This window comes from Mizuhopecten yessoensis, unplaced genomic scaffold (genome assembly GCF_002113885.1).
Source record: "Mizuhopecten yessoensis strain PY_sf001 unplaced genomic scaffold, ASM211388v2 scaffold4899, whole genome shotgun sequence".
In the NCBI taxonomy this organism is placed as follows: domain Eukaryota; kingdom Metazoa; phylum Mollusca; class Bivalvia; order Pectinida; family Pectinidae; genus Mizuhopecten; species Mizuhopecten yessoensis.
In genome coordinates, this window is record NW_018405777.1 from 608542 (window position 1) to 621901 (window position 13360).

Consider the following 13360-nt stretch of genomic DNA (forward strand, 5'->3'; position numbering starts at 1 on the left):
TCTTGAACATCGTTATTTAAACTGAAAATCTTCATTTACACAATCTCGTGATCAAAAGTGTGTGTACCGTTATCAGAGTACATGCTAATCAAGTTGTGTCCACTGATCTAAAGGTTCGTGATCAAAAGTGTGTTGTACCGTTATTAGAGGACGTGCTAATCAGGTTGTGTCAACTGATCTAAAGGTTCGTGATCAAAAGAGTGTTGTACCGTTATCAGAGTACGTGCTAATCAGGTTGTGGCAACTGATCTAAAGGTTCGTGATCAAAAGTGTGTGTACCGTTATCAGAGTACGTGCTAATCAGGTTGTGTCAACTGACCTAAAGGTTCGTGATCAAAAGTGTGTTGTACCGTTATCAGAGTACGTGCTAATCAAGTTGTGTCAACTGACCTAAAGGTTCGTGATCAAAAGTGTGTTGTACCGTTATTAGAGTACGTGCTAATCAGGTTGTGTCAACTGATCTAAAGGTTCATGATCAAAAGTGTGTGTACCGTTATCAGAGTACGTGCTAATCAGGTTGTGTCAACTGATCTAAAGGTTCGTGATCAAAAGTGTGTGTACCGTTATCAGAGTACGTGCTAATCAAGTTGTGTCCACTGATCTAAAGGTTCGTGATCAAAAGTGTGTTGTACCGTTATCAGAGTACGTGCTAATCAAGTTGTGTCCACTGATCTAAAGGTTCGTGATCAAAAGTGTGTGTACCGTTATCAGAGTACGTGGTAATTAGGTTGTGTCCACTGATCTAAAGGTTCGTGATCAAAAGTGTGTGTACCGTTATCAGAGTACGTGCTAATCAGGTTGTGTCCACTGATCTAAAGGCTCGTGATCAAAAGTGTGTTGTACCGTTATCAGAGTACTTGGTTATCAGATTTTTCTGCTGATCTGATAGCTTGGTCAATTTATTTTTCTAATGTCTATATAATCAAATATTCACCACGACAAAAGTTCACGATCGAAAATTATCACTTATTCATATCAACTGCAAAAGTTGAAAAATAACACAAAAATAATTTCAAAGAGCTGTTTTAAGAAAAAAAACGTGTTTCGTTCAATCATGTGAACTTTTTTTATATCGGTCGTTAAATCAGCAAAACTTATGATAAAAGGAGACATTTTTAGTTTAAAAATAAGACGTAGGGCCGAGGTGATCTGAAACCTGATCATATATTTTTTAAAGATTTTTTTACAAACATAATTTCTTTTCTCTTCCAACATCTTTATTTGGGTTTTTTTCACATGTTACTTTATAAAAGACAGTACAAGACACAACTTGCATACACTCTTGCTCTCGTACTTTGGATGTTTAAGGAGAATTTTCGAACTCCCATCCAAGATGCGTATTACACATGTAGTACCTGTGTATTTGTGACCGTAGCGGTCTGGAGTTGGAATGAATTATTCGAAATTGGTTAATACACATCTCGGGCGGCGATCGAATTAGGTACAAGTTATAGGTGCATATGTGGATAAATATACAATACTTGGTAAATAATCTATGGTATCATTAAGTTAGAAAAGAGTCTCCATTTTTGGAGAAAGGTATTTTGTTTCCCTTTACATGTTGCGATATATTTTCCACTTTCTAATGGTACACTATATCTCTCTTTACACTTTCTATAAAAAGTGTATCACCTTTCATACGTTGTTTGTAAATGTCATATTTAACAATTAGCATAATAAGGTTCTGCACATAAGATGTTTTACCTTTTTTCCCAAATATGATATCTTGTTTTGCAAAGTTAATGTAAACGGAGGTTTTTGAGAATATCCAGTTTTCAAGAGGTAGCCAAAGCCTCTCAACATGTTCACATTCAAAAAATATGTGTAGTAAAGTTTCTTCGGATTGTTTGCAGAATGTACAAAGTGGGTTATTTTTTTATTTTAATGTTCGTAAGAAAACTGTTAGTTGCAAGTATCCTATGTATAAATCTATATTGAAACCACTGCAGAGTCTGTTGTTATTTTGAAAACTATATTTTGTAATTTTATTAATTCAGTGTTGTCGTCAACACCTAGTACATTAGACCATTTGTCAATATATTTATTAGTGCATTTAATTTTGGAAATAACAATATCATACATGTCTCTGCTTCCATTTTTTGCTTTTATTTATTAATTCTATGGTGATTGGAATAAATGGTTGTTGCAATCCAACCGAGGCATTGTTTAAAGTACATGTCAGCCATAAAGGCATAAGTGAGCTTCTCAAGCCGTAAAACACTGTATGAGGTGGGCGGAAGTCATAGACTCGGCAAAATTCTTCATAAGAATAAAGACGGTTATTTTCTATATGAACCATATCGGATAAAAATTGAATTCCACCGTGGAGTTATCTACCTTTATCTGAGTATTAAACCACAATGGTAGTTTTAGCAGGTCAGGAGGTTTAATATTAAGTTTTAAGATATATTCAGCAAATGTAATAAAAACTATCATCCAAAATGTTGTTTTTTTTATATATCTTTGTGATAGTCTAATGTAATAGTTGTCTCCCAAAGCTGTCAACTTGTTGACATTTGTGTTATATAGTCTAACAATAATGTTTTCCAGGTAGCGTCAGAATTGAGAATTCTCCGTATCCAGGTTAATTTTAATGCTTTATTAAAGGATACAATGTGCGTCGTCCTACATCCACCATCATTATAGTCTTGTATAATCTGATTTCTAGCTATTCTATCTCTTGTATTCCAGATAAAATTGAAAAAGGCATTTTCTAAAACTTTAGTAAGTTTGTCTTCTGTTTTAGGTAAGCTCATAAATAAATTAGTCAGTTTTGGAATTAATAGAGATTTGACTACCGTAATCTTACCGAGGACAGTCAGTCTTCTTTTATAACAATGTTTTAGTGTATTACTGATATCACTAAGTTTGGCTTTAAAATTTAATTTTGGAATATCTTCAAGTTTTAAGCTAAATAGGATGCCCAGTACCGTGAACGGTTCATTGGTCCACTCAAGGTTCCACTCATTACATAGTCTATTTGTGGCATTTTTACTTGAACCTATCCAGATTGCCTTAGTTTTTTCAAAATTTGGTGTCAAGCCGGAATACTTCGTTATACTCTTTGTTAACAATTATAATACCTTTAATTTCTTGATCAGACCTCATTAGGATACCCATTATTTCTACACACAGGAGAAAAATTATATGGCAAGATGGGATCGCCTTGACGGCAGCCCCGTCCTATATTAAAAAATGTTGAAAAAAACAAACATTTTGGAGTACACATAATTTAGCGTCGTTATACAAAATGCTTATCCATTTAATAAATTCAGGACCAAACTAAAAAAACTCTAGAACATTATACGTAAATTGCCAGGACACCGAATCGAATGCTTTCTCAAAATCGATCAATAATAGAATTCCTGGTGTGTGCTTTTTTTCTGTATAATACAAGATGTCATAAAGTAGTCGGGTATTTTCCTCTATACATCCCCTTCTGATTTTCATGAATCAGCTTATCCATATTTCTTTTCATTCTATTTGCCAAGCATGTTGATAGGATTTTGTAAGAGACATGAAGGAGTGATATGGGTCTCCAATTATTTAGGAGCTCTCTGGGCTTATCCCCTTTTGGCAACATGGAGATTATTTCTAATTTTTTGGTAGTAGAGAGGTCGCCAGTTTCAAGACTGTAATTTAGAGACCTTATCAACAGGAGACCTATATCCGACCAGAAGAATTTAAAAATTTCAGCGGAAAATCCGTCAGAACCTGGAGATTTGTTATTTTTTAATGATTTTACTGCGGATAGAGCCTCGGTATAAGTAATTTTCCCTTCTAGCATATCAGCTTCTTCCATATTTAACTTAGGAATATCTAGATTACCAAGAATTTCCTCTAATTTAACATTTATTAAAAGTTCATCCTTACTACTGTAAAGAGTTTGATAGAAATTTTTAATCTGGTCAAGAATATCTTCCTGGTCTTTAACACTGAGTTTCACCTGACTCTAATCTAACATGGGTAACAGTTTTATTTACATAGTTTCTTTTTTCGAGGCTGAGAAAGTGCTTTGTGGGTTTTTCGCCTTCTTCAATCCATGCTGCATTAGATCGGACAAAAGCGCCCCTTTGAGTTTTTCTTTACGCATGTCTTCGAGTTCTTTCTTGGCGTCGCCTAGAAGTTCTAATAATGTCAGAGAGTTTGGTGACTCAGCTGTACATTTACATTTACGGCGATACTGCAAAGGGCCGTCGAACAGCATCAACTTGCAGGTAGACTTGTGTGGCGTAATCATCATATATTTTTTAAGATTTTTTTACAAACATAATTTAGAAGAAACTTCTATTCATAGATTTCTGATAACACACGTGTAGAAAAATCAAAGAAAAACAAACAAAAACGAACTCACGAACATAGAGTTTTACCTTTTTCTTTGTATTTTTTTAAATTTTATTTCAGTACCTCTTTAAAATAAAGCATGGTCCAAAATAATAGTTCCTCGAAAATTGGGTTTTCACAAGAAGTTTAACGAAATCATAACGTCGGGAAACAAACGTATCCACTTTATTTCTTGTACAACACTTGTGAAATGAGCTACTGCAAATTATAGAAGCGTGCAGAGGGTGTTCTGTGATTGGGTGTTCTGCATGATTTTGTCCATTTTGTGTAGTAGAGTTATCCCCCTTCATCAAACTCTCTATCACGAAGTAAACAAATCCAAACAGGCAACTATGGTGGGTATCCGATGAGATGACATCAAAATCGACTAACATCTGTTCCAATATTGATTATAGGCAACATTTTAGCTCAGGACTTTTCTTCATTTTAATCATTTTATAATATTTTGTAGCAATTTTGTGTGTGGATATTCAGATAACTATGTATTCATCTCTTGAATTACACATGTTCTGGAACGTTCCTCCCAACATGTATGAGCACGGTCCATGTTTATGTGTAGAAACATGTCGGTTAGTTACTATGATTTATGTTTTCAACATAGTTTATCATCTATATATTTATGATCAATGTGTTATATGTGGATATATTTTGATTCAGTGTGTTCGGGGCGGGGAATCTGTTCTCTAAATTCTCTCGCGATCGGTTGTTCGGGATACCGGCGAAACCAAATCAAAATATTATCCGAACGCCGTGAAACAATACATTGCAGTTACAAAATAAACTTAACAGTATTTTAGTAACTTATTTAAAGTTATATGCTTATATTGATGCATGTAATCACGAAATTGTTTTAAATTTCAGCAACCCCAAATCATTTTGCTGAAGGAGGGGACGGATTCCTCCCAGGGTGTCCCCCAGGTAGTGAGTAATATCAGTGCCTGTCTGGCAATCGCAGATGCTGTCCGAACCACCCTCGGCCCCAGGGGCATGGACAAACTTATTGTCGACGATAAAGGTAAATAACAGGTGCTTTCTTCGCTTCTCTTTCTCCAAGGACAGTGGCATTGCTGTATAAAACATACTTAGATTATGTACTGAAATATTGCAAATTAAAAAAACTTGTGCTTGGTATCATGCTCAATAGTTTTGTAATAGGACGAGGATAAGTGATAAAGATAGTGCCGTCGCTGGGTCTCGAACCCACCTCCCTTGGCTCTACCGCTGAGCTAAAGGGAAATTCCCCACAGCTGACGCTTGTAAGGCAAACTAATTAATCCACATCATTTACAGTTTTAATCATGAACTTGGTATGCTAGAAAGTGGTCTATCGGAGTAATATCGGAGAAAATCCCCGACTCATTTAATTTCGGTTTATGGTATACAGATAGATTCAACATTACAATTCAAATTTCGACCGGTAATTTAAATCTTAAAAACATTGGATTAATATACAGTAGTGTATACATATATGTAAGATACATCATGTTTTTCAAAGGTTATGATTTGTGCCCTGTTCAGGCCTTGAACTCCTGATATCCTGCATCAAATTGGCCTACACTCTAGTTGCAAGATATCCTCAGTTCAAACCATTACAGGTGTTCAGTTCAATAAATTAAGTGTAATGTAAGGGTACACTTATCAACTTTAATCTGCTAGATATTGAAGCAAACTCTTTATTAATATGTTCCTTTTTTTCTCCCTCAGGAAAAGCTGTGATTTCCAATGATGGTGCGACGATCTTAAAAACTCTGGACGTTGTTCATCCAGCTGCAAAAACTTTGGTTGACATTGCCAAGTCGCAAGATGCTGAAGTAAATAATTTTTGTCTTTCGATGAGTGTGTTGGCAAACTTAGACAGACAAAAATACCTTATCCAATTGAATAAAACTCCATATATTTGTAGATAGTTTTCTCCACTGGTAAGTCAGCTGACCAGTTTTCTGTAGCTGGTTCCAGTGTTACACCTGTGGTAGATCAATGACTCTGTCTGGCTTGTGTCTCTGTCCGTTCTGGGCAAAGACGCTCTCGTTCAGACTTTGTCTTCTGTTTCTTGAGAGTTGATGGAGGATTTGTTGAGATCTCGATCATAGTTTTTGAAACAAACATATATCTGTTTCTTTACAATCAAATATCAACAAGTATGAATTTACAATACTTTTAGGTCAGTGTAAACTCTCTCTTCATTTAGGTTAATGCAGTGTTTACTGAAATAAATATAAATGGGGAAACATTCACCAAATTGGATAAATGTGATGAACATTTACATACATAATTAAACACATAGCTATATTCAGAAATGTTATACTTTCATGCATGCAGTTTACGATAAAAAAAAATCATAAATTTTTTGTTTGATTAATTTTGAGGTCAGCTCCTTGGCTCAATTACTCTTGATAGGTTTAATGTTACAGTTGAACCATGATCAGTTAATCTGTTATAGAAAATCATGATTGCTCATTTTGTTATAGCTGAATCAATGTTGCCTATTCTTTGAATGTTTAATTGACCGTTTGATGGGTTTATAGGTCGGAGATGGCACAACCTCTGTAGTTCTATTGGCGGGCGAGTTTCTGAAGCAAGCAAAACCCTATGTGGAGGAAAATGTTCACCCACAAGTCCTGGTACGAGCCTACAGGAAGGCTGCATCACTGGTAAGTTTCGCATACCAACATCTGTATATGAAATCAAGAAAAATATGTTTTCTATTCTGCAAGTTAAAGTTGGCAAGAATAAATGAGGTCCAAATACACTACCTAGGCAAAGATATTTTCCGTCGGCTAGTGCACCATAGAAGAAGAACATGGCCATGTGTCCAATATTCAAGATCGATGGTTGGAACTTCAAAAACTATCGATAATCAATTATCGTTTGAGATGTTCACAAAAATGTAGATTTATCAACACTAGTACTTGCTATGCCTACAGTGACTGTGTGCAGTCGCATCCGAATCAATCCAATATTCAAATCAGGTCAAGTATACTGATGGAAAGTACTTGTTATTATGTTGATTATAAAAGACGAATAAATGCTTAAAAACAAGACATGCATTGGCAACTTGCGACTGAAATGTGCATACCACTTTGTCCGGTCGGTCACGACTATTGCAATATTGGTTAAACTGACATTTTAAATTTTCGTAAAAAGGTAAACATTATGCTAGTGTCCTCTGTTAGGAACAGAGTTGGCTGGCGGGTTCAACATAATCCAGACAAGCTATACTGGTTATAAGTGATATTAATGAACAACATATACAGTAAATCACGGTTATAGCGCATCGCAAGGGACCTACTTAATTAGTTTGTTATTAAGGTAGTTTGTATTGCATGTACACCAAATTTTGATTGTTAATTTTACAAACATTGTTTATGAAAATATGTACAACACAATGTACACACACTGAGAATATTTTATCTTAACACATATATATTCTCACAGAGAGGTGCTGATTTGTTTTTTGCTTTTTGTCATATGCACTGACCAGTCTCCAATTGAGCCTTGAAAAAACGAGGCATCTCATTAACACTAGCATTCGTCCAAGCAACACTGATGACCAATTCTACCTCCTGTCCCATACCACTCAACTCAACACCTTACAGTTAGATTGTTATAGAAAACACAACTCGCTATTTTCAATAGTCTTATCACATACTTTTGTATTTAGTATAAGAATACCTGTTTGTAAAGCAGGACGCTGCCTGTGATTATGTAATGTTACTAGCTACTCAGTGCTTACACATGGTTTCAAGCAGAAGAAACTAAACGCAATCATCAACAGCACATTAAATCTTGGGTTATTCAACAAAGAAACACCAGTAACAGTTGTATGTACATTTTTCAACTTCTTTTGCAACAACTACCATTATAAAATCTATCTTGAACATGTTAAAGACTTGATCCATGTTACTTATTATAGGTACAGCACTGGTAGCTGGTATTCTCTGATATGATAATGGGAGCATGGGATAGAAAGCTTTGGACCTTGCTATCCAATGACGGCAGGACATGTAGTGTTTCCTCTATTTGAGGAACATCTTGTTGATTCAGAAAAGAAATTTTCAGACTGCTATTAAATGTAGCTGGCCCATGCCATCTGCCCATGAACAGATGTTAATAATCCCAGATATGAAAATGAGTTGTCATCAAAATGTGTGATATGTCGATCAAAATTGATAAATGGGTACTAAATTCATGTCTTTGTGCAAGAACTGATTTCTTGTAAAATGATTTAATAATTTTGTTTATATTTTTTTCAGTCAGTACAGAGAATTAAAGAAATATCAATAAAGATTAAGAAAGACGACCCCAAGTAAGTGATATAAAATGGAGCATTTTCCGTTATTTGTTTTCATATCAAAATTTATATTAAAAAAAGTTTTCCACTGGTAAGTCAGCTGACAGTTTTCTGTAGCTGGTTCCAGTGTTACACCTGTGGTAGATCAATGACTCTGTCTGACTTGTGTCTCTGTCCGTTCTGGGCAAGGATGCTCTTGTTCAGACTTTGTCTTCTGTTTCTTGAGAGTTGATGGAGGATATGTTGAGACCTCTATCATAGTTTTTGAAACAAACATACATGATCATAATTGTTGGATCATGGCTCATTTAGGAATCTTTTCTCTGACGAGGTAATACATTATGAGCAGAGTAGGTTATGTGGGACTTCACATGTATACCTGTCTAACCACGTAGGTTAGCATTTATCCTTTTCATGATTGATGTTTTAAATTCAAAGGTAGAACGAGATGTGAAACTGTCAAAAGGTTACTTTAAAATAAAGACAGATCTCTGTTTCATTAAGCCTCTTGTTTAACCCTTTCACCCCTATGTAACTTTAGTAGAAATGACCATGCATTGATATGGATGATTCCATTATGGTCTACAGTGGTGGAAGGGTTAAGCATTTTGAACATTGCAAAACATAATACAACAATAGGAGTATGAAGGTCAAAGCACTGCTACCCTTTCAGGACTATATAAAGCATGATGATGTTGGTTTTTTATGTCGTGTTCAAATTCAACACTGAGTGAACGAAACCTGACCTTTTTTAGGGTCGATGGTTTTGCAAAACTAAAGTGCTAGATTTAAGATAAAGTTAAAAGTACTGCTACCCTAAGCTTCCAGTCATCAACTTATTCTCTTGTCTGTTCTGGGCAAGGACTTTGTCTTCAGTTTTTCGACAGTTTGTAAATAATGTATTAAAATCTTTACTGCACGTTATGAAACAAACTATCAACATAAGAAAACATTCATTCAGTTCACACCCATCTAGCCTTAAAGGAAAGTTTGGAAAAAAGTATTTATTTTAGAGAGGAATTAACAGGTTTTTTTCCCCATTAACAGTGAACTGAAAAGCTTGTTGGAGAAATGTGCAGCTACAACACTCAATTCCAAACTAGTGGCTCATCAGAAAGAATTCTTCGCCAAGATGGTTGTTGAAGCCGTTAGTCTGTTGGACGACCTGTTACCACTGAACATGATCGGTGTGAAGAAAGTCACAGGAGGTGGATTAGAGGTAAAACTGTCTTAAATGGTCAAGTATGACCTTGACTGAGTGAATATTTCATCGTCATTTGTTTGTGTTTTACATTCTATTAACAGCTAGGGTCATTTAAGGACATGCCAGGTTTTGGTGGTGGGGGAAAGTTGGAGTACCCAGAGAAAAACCACCAACCTGAGGCCAGTACCTGGCAACTGCCCCACTTAGGCCTCGAACCTGCGACCCAGTGGTGGAGGGCTAGTGATTGTAGACGGTCCTTGTCTCTGTTAATATCTATAGAAAGTATTTGTCATCACTCAAGCATCTTGCATCTTCATTTCTGAAGAGATTTTTTTCAAACTTCATACAACAGTCAAACACAAAATTTATCTGAAGTAAGTTAATGTTTGTCAAGGTCAAGATTACAGGGCATTTATCTGTTTGTTTTAGGTGGGGAAAATGCATTATATTTGGAAAATAAAAATTTTAAATAATTAGGAGGTTTTGAGGATTGATAAAATGAAGAGATGAAAGAAGGAGGAAGATTTATCTTAAATCCTGAGTGTTGTTGAAATAACTCTTGAAGGGAGGACTTTACATTTTGCGGGAGAAAGTGTGAAATGAGGCAAGAAAAGGTTATACATTTGCATACCATTACAAATTAGTAACATTCTGTAACTTTTGTTTGTTTGTTCTTCTAGTAACAGCTGTTACTACTGCTAAGTACATTCCAAAGTCTGTCAAATTCCTCTTTGTCCCTTTTCATGGATATCAGAGGGCCAAAACTTTGGGAAATAATAGGAGGGAACTTGATTAAACTTGCAATTGTGTTCTTCTCTTGCAAGTCAAGTTCGCTTGGACAAAGAGTTGTGTGTTATATATATACCTTAAATGGTTGCTTCCACTCGGACATACACATAGAAAAAAAGTTTTGAAAAAACTTCCAAGTTTGCTAAGGTATCACCCCTTGATATGGTATATCATGGAGTATGAAAAAGGAGTTTTTCTCTCGAGTGTTTTCAAATTTGCTGGTTTGCTGGACTTTTTGAAATAAAAAAAGAGCTTCATAAAATAAATGAAGAAAGCTGAATCAGCAAAGGTAGATAAGTATCGGCCAATAGGGATTTCTCATTTTGACCCCTTCAAGGTTTGGATGGATGGATGACAGGTTTCGCGCCTACATGAATCCGCCCTTAAAGGTTTCATCTCACTGACAGAAGTCAGTGTTCTGTCGGCGTGAGGGAAGTTGCCTTCCCTCGGGGGGTGGTTTGGAGTCGTCTATTCCTTCAAGGTTTGGATTTGTTCTCTTTTTATACGCCCGTCAAATTTGACAGGAGTATTATGGTATGGGGTTGTCCGTCCGGCGTAAACTTTTGTTTGTCCGGCAATCTCCTACATTTATCGACCGATCTCTTTGAAACTTGCTAAACATAATAATGATATGAAGTTGTGTCTCCCATAAAAGAATTTGATTCGACAATTTTTCCAAAATTTATTGCCCTTTGTTCATGTCAGTATTTGATTTTTTGTCCGGAGATCTCCTCCTACATTTTTTGACGGATTTCTTTGAAACTTTAGAAGGCTAAATAATCATGATATGTTAGTGTTGTGTTTCCCTGAAAAGAATTTTGATTCAACCATTTTTGCAAAAGTTATTGCCCTTAGTATTTTATTTTTTGAGATTTTCTACTGCATTTTTTATAGCATGTCAGCTAACCATTCTTAGAATGATGCAGATCTTATTTCAATGTTAGAAAGTATATAACACAATATGGCATTCAACGGGCGGTTATTGTTCCGCCCCGCGGTACTCTGTTTTATTTTTACTGTAAGAGGAACAACAAATGGCTTGTTAGAGAAACCTCTGTTTTTACAAATGATGTTCTTCATAGTTGAATTTGCTTTCAAATATGCATTACTACTCTGCACTTCACAGAAAAGGTGTACAATTTAAAGTCATGAATTTATCGGTTTGAAATAACTAACTTTTGGGTTTATTTTCAGGATTCTAGATTAATTGCTGGAGTAGCATTCAAAAAGACCTTCAGTTACGCTGGATTTGAAATGCAGCCGAAGACCTATGTGAAACCTAAGATTGCCTTACTGAATGTGGAACTAGAACTGAAGGCAGAAAAAGAAAATGCAGAAGTACGGGTTGACAGTGTGGAGGTATGTTGGACAGCTTTAATGTACACTAAGGTCCCTTTAGAGTGTTCGACAGCTCTAATGTTACACTCAGGTTTTAACCAAATAAACACCATGTTTTTATAAAAGTTTTCCACTGGTAAGTCAGCTGACCAGTTTTCTTTAGCTGGTTCCAGTGTTACACCTGTGGTAGATCAATGACTCTGTCTAACTTGTGTCTCTGTCCGTTCTGGGCAAGGACGCTCTTGTTCAGACTTTGTCTTCTGTTTCTTGAGAGTTGATGGAGGATATGTTGAGATCTCGATCATAGTTTTTGAAACAAACACAAAAAATCCTGCATATCAATTGAATTTTGATTAGACAATTTTTGCAAAAGTTATTGCCCTTTGTTTATTTCAGTATTTGATTTTTGTCCGGCAATCTTCTCCTACATTTTGCAACGGATCTCTTTGAAACTTGGTATACATTATATCATCATGATATGAAGTTGTGTCTCCCTTAAAAGAATTTTGATTCAACGATTTTTGCAAAAGTTATTGCCCTCTGTTCATTTCAGTATTTGATGTTTTGTCTGGAGATTTTCTCCTACATTTAGGGTTGTTATATGTTCTGTTTTTCTTTTCTTTTGCAGGAATACCAGTCTATAGTTGATGCAGAATGGAAAATCCTGTATGATAAATTAGACACAATTCACGGAAGTGGAGCTAAAGTGGTTTTGTCCAAGCTGCCCATAGGGGATGTAGCCACCCAGTACTTCGCTGACAGGTGAGTTTCATAAAGTTTGAGTGAAACATGAAGAAAAAGTGATAAAAATGTCAATTACATGGATTCTATATATAATATCTGATAATAAGACTAATTCCAGGAGGCAACTACATTGCTTTCTCCAACCAGCAAATAAAATTAGCAGGGTAGTTGTTTTGGGACATACTTAGATATTTTATGCAATTTTGTACATAAAAATATCTATGTCGACACATTTTGTTGATGAAATTTTGTTCATAAGTTTGTCTATGTAAACACTTTTTTATGCAATTTTGTACATAAAAACATAGAATGCAGAGGTTTATTAGAAGCCAGCAGCCGGTAAATAGATCCCCCTACTAGAGACATTTCACTTGCTGCTTTCATGAAAAAAGAATGGTATTGTGGTACTATGAAATTAACTGCCTATTTTGTGTTAGATGCATGAAATTCTAACATAAGAATCTACCTGTGTCCGGAGCTAGTACACTAGCCCTAACATAAGAATCTACCTGTCTGAGGGCTAGTACACTAGCCCTAACATAAGAATCTACCTGTCTGAGGGCTAGTGTACAGTCCTAACATAAGAATCTACCTGTCTGAGGGCTAGTACACTAGCCCTAACATAAGAATCTACCTGTCTGAGGGCTAGT

General features: G+C 35.6%; 1 protein-coding gene across 1 annotated transcript in view; it reads left to right on the forward strand.

Moving 5' to 3' along the window:
* Positions 1–4607: 4607 nt before the first annotated feature.
* The window catches only part of LOC110450016 (T-complex protein 1 subunit eta-like), a 21431-nt gene continuing 12678 nt past the window's right edge, over positions 4608–13360 (forward strand). Inside the window, exons 1-8 of the mRNA XM_021497223.1 lie at positions 4608–4679; positions 5206–5359; positions 6049–6155; positions 6870–6995; positions 8598–8650; positions 9683–9854; positions 11823–11987; positions 12595–12728. Of these exons, the coding sequence (XP_021352898.1) occupies positions 4677–4679; positions 5206–5359; positions 6049–6155; positions 6870–6995; positions 8598–8650; positions 9683–9854; positions 11823–11987; positions 12595–12728 (914 nt within the window). The 5' untranslated portion in view covers positions 4608–4676. The remainder of the gene's footprint in view (positions 4680–5205; positions 5360–6048; positions 6156–6869; positions 6996–8597; positions 8651–9682; positions 9855–11822; positions 11988–12594; positions 12729–13360) is intronic.